Genomic DNA, 8,778 nt, shown 5'->3' on the forward strand with positions numbered 1-8,778 from the left:
AAAAATGCAATTTAAAATATGAGACACTAAAGTATTCATGTGCGAAATGTGATTCAAATGTGATCTTGTAAAATGTAGGTTTTGGTTAGAAACTCAAATAAACAGCTGTTTAAATAAAAAAATTATGTTTGTTTTCACAGCAATTTAAAATAGAAATTAGAGAGGGAATTATGGCATTTTATATATGGTGAAAAGGCTTTTGAAACTTTTATAATGTTTATTATGTAAAAGGTTATATAAAAGGTTGTTTTCAAAATTTGTGTGATTGAATTTGTCATTCATAAATAGTGTAATAAAAGACTGCATAACTTTAAAACAGGTATTTTTTTATCCTCAAGATTTCTTTGTTTCCATGGAACAAAAGGGGGAATAAATAACAACATAAGAGTCAGCGGCTATCAGCCAAATTATTAATTTAAATATCAGTATCAGCCCAGAATTTCAGAATCGTTGCATCCCTCTATTAAAACAGGCCAAACCAAAGCTGCAAAATAAGCTGTGACTTCACACTTTCTTCACCTTTTATTCAATACAAGTTGACATCTAAGAATAGGAGCGGCTGTGAGCTGGTATTACAGGAGAAATTAGCTCAGTCTCCCAGCATACTGTATGCTTCTTATGCAATAATATGTGCTGGTCCAGTCTCTGTACCACACAGGGGAATCCATGAGAGCGTGCGACACCTGCACCAAAGGCTGCAGGATTAAGTCGAGTTGTGTACATGTTGAATTGCTGGAACTCCGTTAAGTCTCCCTCTTAAGCTAATCCCTTGGTGTCTTGAAATAACGTTTTGCCGAAGTGTGTGAGGCAGCCAGCTGGGTGGTTTACAGGCTGGAGGCAGCTTTGTTGACTACAGATAATGTAGTAGCCTCCAGCAACAGTCTGACCCCTGGTGCCTTCCTGCAGGGCGTAAGGGACACTTCAAGAGCAAGAACAACAGTGTGACAAAAGAATACCAGTGAGTTTCACAAATAAGACACACTTAATACTCCAGTTCGATCATAAGTCCATCACGCTTCACATGAAGTTCACTCCCACACTGTCTTACAGTCACGTTGTGAGCTTTATTAAACTGAATCTTATATGTCTAACAGCTTCTCTATGAAGCTCAGGCACACAGAGACAATATCCAGTGACCTCCAGTACTCCTTTATGTCCTTGGGTCAGCCTTCTGTTTTCTGTTGATATGATGTGTGAAGGACACAACACTCTACAGTCACGTTCAGAGAAATGTAAGCAGGAAGGACACAGTGTAGTCAACACCAGACGGAGTTTCTGGGGTTCAAAAACTCGTCAGTCATCAAGGCTGTTCATGATCATGGTCCTTGTCAATGTCACAGTTCAACCTCCCTGACGGGACCCGGGCTGTTGGAAAAGGCCAGAGAGCTGTGACTCGTCGGGCTGTGTAAGTGTGGGAAGAAAGAGGGGATGTAGGGGATGGCGGCCAGCAGCCTCGGGCTGATCTGAGGGCTCTCGTCGTATGTCAGAGGGATGACCACGTCGTCCTGGTCCCACACATGGAAGGCATTGTGGGCGAATGGATGCACTGAGGGAGGATGGCTGGCAGCCATGGTCTGGTTGTTGTCCTTGTTGTCTTCGTCACCAATCGGACCCAACAAACAATCTGAACAACGGAGACAAGGATTATAGATATGATATGACATCAATGGCCTCTTAAATACTTCCCAAACTGGGGTACATGCACCCCAGGCAGTGTTGGAATGTAACTAAGTACCATACAGAAGCACAGTTTTAGGGTACTTGTGTTTTACTTGATTATTTCCATTTTATGCTTTCCATGTTATGCTACCTTATACTTATTGTGGATGTTTTTTTATGGCAGCAAATAAGAGACATAACCTACCATACCTAACACCACTGAATGCATAGCACTGAAATATTTTACTTTAAAAACCATGTATAATGTTTTAATTTATTTATTCTAAAGTCACCTCTTTAGAATTTTTTTTTCAGTTTCAAAAGCTGAATTTATTTTTTCAATGTTCACAAATTTAGGTCCAAAAATAAATTTTTCTGAATTTATACATTTTTTTTTTTTTTAACAAATATTCAGGTTGCTCAAATTTAATTGGTGAAATTCATCTAAAAATTCAAGTTAAAAGTTTGCGTTTCAGTTTTCGAGCCACTTTCTTGGATCACAATTCACTGACTGTCATGCTCTGATAGGCCAGAAGTCGTTTCAGTTGCATTCAGGCTTTGTTGCCTAGCCTGTCTTTGATAGCCTGGATGTTGCTATTTGAAATTTTTCAACTTAACTTTTTAGATCTGAATTTGGCCAATTGAATTTGGGCAACCTGAATCTAATTTAATTTAATTTATTTTTTGAATTAACATTAGCAACAACCAATTAGCAAGCAAGCAGAGAGGTGTAAACAGTTAGCTTTGAGTACAAAATAAATGGTGGAATAACATTAGCTAGAATTAAACAGCTGATATAGTTAACTAAAACTAAAGAAAAGCAGTTAATATTAATAATGTTAGTAGTAAGTTATAAGGCTAGATAAATGGTAAAATAACATTAACTTAAGTTACTGGGTGAACAATGATAACATTGACTAGTTTGTTAAATTGATAAACAGTTAAAATAGTTATCTTAAGATAATGAATAAATAGTTAAGATAGTTAGGTAAAAATATTAAAATATAAAATAAATGGAGTGACTTTAGCTGAAATATTTATCTAAAAAGCAAAGAAAAAGTTAACGTAAGTATAAAACAGCCTGCATGGTGAAAAAACAGCTAAAATGTATAAGTGAACAATGCTAAATAGTTAGCTAAGGGTAAATCAAATGGATAAACCATTTATATAGTTAGCTAGAAATGATAAATAAATGGTTGAAAAAGATAGGCCTATTAAATTAAACAGTTGAAATAGCTGGCTAAAGTGTAGAACACATGGTTAAAAAACAGCTAAAATTAATAGGTAACAATGCTAATGTTAGCTAACGATAAGTGACATGGAAAACAGTTGAAATACTTAGCTAAGATATTAAATAAATGGTGGAATAACAACTAAAATTAGTGGGTGAACAATGGTAAATAGTTAGCTAACGTTAAATCAGAATCAGAAATAATTTGTTGATCCCCAATGGGAAACTGTGATTCAAAGTAAGAATAAGAGTATGACGTAGAAGTATGTAAATAGGGATGCACGTTAATACCGGCACGTCATTGGTATCGGCCGATATCGGCTTTAAAATGAATCAGAATCGGCCAACATGTCTTTTCTTGTTTTGCACAATGAATGAATGTTACATACATTGAAAAGTATTGTATTGCATGTCTCCATCTGCTGGTGGGCCGTCACGATATGAGTATTCATGCATAATATAATCATATTCCACAGAGAATATTAAAAGTAGATACATCAATATTTGTATCAGTTATCAGTCAGATGAGTTGTTACATATTGGCATATTGGATATCGGCCAAAAATCCAATATCGTGCATCCATATATGTAAATACACAGTAGCCTAATAAAATAAGATAAAAACAAATGAATAAAAACAAAAAAGTGCATTATGCTAGAATGTATAACACTATTGCATAGCTGAATATCTGCACCAATTACTGCATGTTAGAAGGTATGCATGGTAGGGGTTCAGATTAGACCTTATCTAAGTTAAGTTTTAAGTTTAAGTTTTAAGTTTAAGTTTAAGTTCTAATGTATTATTACTATTATTATTATTATTATTATTATTATTATTATTATTATCATTGAAGAGACTTTGTTCTTAGTATTTTTTAATTTATTGTTATTGTAGAAATTTTGTTATTAGTATTATAACACTTATTTCTACTACTACTATTATTATTATTATTATTATTATCATCATCATTATATTATTATTATTATTACCCTCATAATAAATTATAATTATAATCCATACATTTCACTCTACATGTTAAATAGTAGATTGACTCAGATCAAACTGTTATTACTCTTTAATTTTTATATTATCAGAAGGCAGTACCTGCTATGTCGATGGCCAGGTCCTTGATGAGATGTCCAACAATAGCATAGGCAACTCCAACAACCACCAGCGCAGCCATGAGCAGGTACACCACCCCCTTTGGCAGGGGGATGAGGTCCTTGGGTGGGGGCTTGTACTGACTGTACAGAGGCTCGTCTATGGACATTGAATACGGGTAAGCATGTGCTTCATTAGTGGAGTTCAGCTCGGTTAAATTAAAGCCATTCATGATGAGAGATGAATTATTCCAACTGAGAGTGACTTCTGTTTCCTCCTCAGTCAGAGCAGGACAGAGACATGACAGCAGTGGTCCTCACATGAAGCCAGAAATAAACACTGCAGAGAAAACAGGAGACACAGGTGTGAGGAGACAAAGTGAGAAACAACATTTAATACTTTGTATTTCATGTCTCACCTTGTTTTGAAGCTCCAGACTCATCCAAGTGTTCAGGTGAGTGATTCCTCCTGGTTAAATGAAGTCCAGCAGAGCTGATCCTGTCCTTCTGCGAGGTGTCCGCCTCCCTCTCTGTCCTTGGTGCTGAAATGAAGCGCGCCCTCTGCCAGCAGGTGTAAACTCTAAGTCCCGCCCACTTGGAGCGTGTGTCCACAGACACGAGCTTATGCGCCGCAGCCGTCGTGTCCCTAATTCCCAGAAGTTACCGAGAGCTCGCCTCGTAGGAAATGAATCAAGGCGTTTCCGATGCGCACAGGGTCAATAGTGCTGATCCAAAAAGTTTCCTTGATGTAAAGGCTGCTGACTGACTATAGGTGGAAATTAAAAAACAAGACACACACCTGGTCTTAAAGGTGCAGAGGTTAAAAACAGATCTTTGACCCACTTAATAGAAAAGCGATTGATCAACAGCTGAAGGTCCTGTAGTTTAAAGGTGCCTTACAGTTTTCAAATGTTTCTCACCAAAGCACGTTGTCAAAATTTTAAGAACCCCACAAGAACTAGGAGTGATCATAGTTTATAGCAGTGGTTCCCAACTGGTCCCATTACAGGGTCCAAATTTTCCTCAGTCATTAGTTCAAGGTCCACACAGTTTAACCCTCTGAAACCTTGAGCACCATCACGTTCCTTGTGCTGCTTTCAGACACCTTTTGCATGTATTTAAACCTTTGAACCCTCAGCTAACTGGGGCGATGTCTTTCAAAAATATGGGGAAAGGCACTGAGCATCTTGGTAAGAAATGTCCCAAAAATAAATAAATAAATAAATAAATAAATAAATAAATAAAAGAAAACAATAATGATAGAGTAGATTTAGAAATTGTTTTTAGAAAATTAGTTTAAAAAATACTATGGAAAAAAAGAAAATAGCTTGGGAAAACTTACAACATATACAATTATGGTACAGAATTATTATACGTAGTTTACCAATTTCACTGTGACTCAAAAGACAGTGTGTGTTTCAGACTGTATAAAATAATGGATGAAGCCACTATGACGTCACCAACTGATTTGTGGACTCCCATTTTGAAGCCTCGAGCCTCTAAGGTGTCAGATATTCAGTTTTTATGCTAAGTTCATTTTGTTTTAATCCTGATTTCCACTAGCGAAACTTAACATTAGCATTATCACAGTTAACCATAACGAAGCTAACCAAGCTAGTAGCTAGCATTAGGGTTCTCGGGTTCTCTCCACCCTCTTGTCCACATGTGGTCACTTCTGGCTCCACGAATCCAAGATGGTGACAGCCAAAATGCCAAACTGGAGTTTATTATTTTAAACAGTCTATCAGACTGACTCGCTTTTGGAGCCAGCCTCGAGTGGCCATTCATGGAACTGCAGTTTTGGGAAACAGGCCGGTCGTCAGTATTCAGTTAAATTCAGAATATAATCAGTCAGTTGTAATGAAGCCTTTAAGAAATGACACCATTCAAGTGTATTAAAGTCATCCAAATCCCAGTTAATGATCCAAAGTCCATGACACGGCGACAGACATGTATCATCTTAGTGCAGTAGGAGGAGCAGGAACAGGAACAGCTTCCACCATATCCAGGATCAAGACAAGTATGTCAAGATCATCAGTGCCCTCAATTTAAATTGAGCATGTGCCTTAATCCATCCCACAAAAGTTGCACCACTCATATCCACAAATCCCAAATCATAATCTTGTATTTTGGTGAAGTCAGAGGATTAGTGTGTTTGTCCCCTTTGCTTTAAAACATCGTCAAGTGAGAGCGTAAAGTCCAATCATGAGAACGACCTGAGCCTTTAACTCTCTGAGGTTATAATCCAGATGATTATTGGAGATGGAAAACATCCTTATTATCTGAGTATTAGAGTTCCCCAGCTGCTGCTAATGTGTGGATGAGAGACCAGGAGTCAGCCGCCCTCTTTCCCTCCACATTTCAATTCATGTCACATCACAGGGGAGCCATCATGTCAGCCTCCATCATCCCCGACAGATGACACAGAGCACACAGTCTGTTCAGGGCACAGTTAGTCACACTTCTACACAGGCATGAAAGATGAAAGGCCATTGGTCCACGAAAAAAAAAATGGTAAAGCAATTTCCTTATGTAAGCACCATGTAGAACACGCGTGGCCGTCGTGTACGACCAGGGATTTGCCGGTTCTTTAATTCCCTTCACTTCAAAGTGGCTGAGGCGAACATGCAATGAAGCTGCAGAGGATGGAGGTCTTTATCTGTCCCGCAGCACTGCCCATCGCACAACCCTCATGTCCCTGTGGATTTAGAGCGCAAGAGAGGGAAACAAAAATATGCTCGGCAATAAAAACATTAAGTGTTCATTGAGGTAGTAACCTAATAACTAGAATCAATGTTGGCACTGTGCCAACAACAGATACAAACATTTGCACATTATTATGTAGTGGATATTTTAAAACTTTATGTTCCAACAACGCTGAGGTGGCACAATCCCAGCAGGAAATGCAACAGTGACTTGGTAAAAAAACAACCACTTTTCATGGCAAGGTCACGTCAAGACATGTGGCTATGTCTCAGTAAAATACAGCCACTTTTTGTGGCACTGTCCCAGCAGGAAAGGCAGCATTATCTTGGGAAGAAACAACTGTTTTCGTAGCTCTATCGCGGCAGAAAATGCAGGGACGTCTTGGTAAAAAAGAATTGCTTTTCATGCCATCATCCCAGCGGGAAATGTGGCGATGTCGCAGTACAAAACAACCACTATTGTGGTACTATCCCATCAGGAAATGCAGCATTATCTTGGGAAGAAACAACTGTTTTTGTGGCACTATGCTGGCAGAAAATGCAACGATGTCTCGGTAAAAAAGAACCATGTTTTGTGGCACTACCCAGGCATGAAACGCAGTAATGTCTCTGTGAATGAACAACCGCTTTTCGTGGCACTATCCCAAAAAGAAGCGCAGCATTATCTTGGAAAGCAACAACTGTTTTTTGTGGCACTATTACGACAGAAACTGCAGCAACGTCTTGGTAAAAAAGAATTTGCTTTTCGTGGCACTATCCCAGCAGGAAACACAGCATTATCTTGGGAAGAAACAACTGTTTTTGTGGCACTATCCTGGCAAAAAATGAAGCGACGTCTTGGTAAAAAAGAACCACGTTTTGTGGCACTACCCAGGCATCAAACACAGTAATGTCTCTGTAAATAAACCACAACTTTTTGTGGCACTATCCCAGCAGGACACACAGCATTATCTTGGGAAGAAACAACTGTTTTCGTGGCACTATGCTGGCAGAAAACACAGCGGTGTCTCAGTAAAAAAAACAACCGCTTATGTGGCACTATCCTGGCAAAAAATGAAGCGACATCTTGGTAAAAAAGAACCACGTTTTGTGGCATTACCCAGGCATCAAACACAATAATGTCTCTGTAAATAAACAACCTCTTTGTGTGGTACTGTCGCATCAGGAAGTGCAGCATTATCTTGGGAAGAAACAACTGTTTTTCATGGCACTATCCTGGCAGAAAATGCAGCAATGTTTCAGTGAAAAACACCTACTTTTTGTGGCACTATCATCAGTGGAAACATGGTGATGGATTGCTAAAAACCACCCACATTTGGGGGCTAAAAAGCCACTGAAAATGCAGTGACGTCTTGGTAAAAAAGGACCTCGTTTTGTGGCACTACCCTGAAGAAACAACTGTTTTTCTTGGCACTGTACTGGCAGGAAACACAGCAATGTCTCAGTAAAAAACAACCACTTTTGTGGCACTATGCTCCCAGAAAACGCAGCGATGTTTTGGTAAAAAAGAACTGCGAATTTTTTGGCACTATCCCGGCAGGATATGCAGCATTATCTTGAGAAGAAACAACTGTTTTTCTTGGCACTGTACTGGCAGGAAACACAGTGATGTCTCAGTAAATGACACCTAGTTTTTGTGGCACTTTCCCATCAGGAAATGTAGCGATGTCTCTGTAACAAACAACTGCTTTTTCGTGGCACTATCACTGGTGGAAACACAGTGACGGATCGCTTAAAAACATTTACATCTAGGGGCAAAAAAGCCACTGAAAATGCAGTGATGACTCACTAACAACAGCCACCTTTCAGGGCTCTGTCCTTGCCAGAAATACAGCCGTTTTCCTCTGTTTCTCTGGTCATGTGGCACCAATTTCAAAAGTATTTGTGTCTGTCTTCTGCATAGAGTTTTATAAGAAAGGAGCATCTATCCAGCTGTAAAATACTTACCTAAAAAGTGGCTTATTTGCACTCAAGTGATTTTCTCTGTAACTTTAGCTGAATTTTCTTTTGAAATCACAGAACACAGTCTTTTTCTAGTTATCAAACAAGACCAGTGACCCCTAGTCTAAAAGATGAAGAACG

The 8,778-nt window shown here is 38.7% G+C and overlaps 1 protein-coding gene across 2 annotated transcripts; it reads right to left on the bottom strand.

Annotated features, from left to right (window-relative positions):
* Positions 1–382: 382 nt before the first annotated feature.
* On the bottom strand, positions 383–4,601 carry LOC144458609 (uncharacterized). 2 transcript variants are annotated; one of them, XM_078161374.1, is made up of 3 exons: positions 4,411–4,601; positions 3,996–4,331; positions 383–1,624 (listed from the first exon to the last, which is right to left on the bottom strand). In XM_078161374.1, the coding sequence occupies exons 2-3, from the start codon at positions 4,222–4,224 to the stop codon at positions 1,335–1,337; spliced, it is 519 nt and encodes a 172-aa protein (XP_078017500.1). In that variant the 5' UTR covers positions 4,225–4,331; positions 4,411–4,601; the 3' UTR covers positions 383–1,334. The 2 variants fall into 2 exon arrangements, with proteins under 2 accessions (XP_078017500.1, XP_078017501.1); XM_078161375.1 differs by having other exon boundaries at positions 3,996–4,601.
* Between the last annotated feature and the right edge of the window lie 4,177 nt (positions 4,602–8,778).

The sequence above is a fragment of the Epinephelus lanceolatus genome, chromosome 18 (assembly GCF_041903045.1).
Source record: "Epinephelus lanceolatus isolate andai-2023 chromosome 18, ASM4190304v1, whole genome shotgun sequence".
Classification (NCBI taxonomy): domain Eukaryota; kingdom Metazoa; phylum Chordata; class Actinopteri; order Perciformes; family Serranidae; genus Epinephelus; species Epinephelus lanceolatus.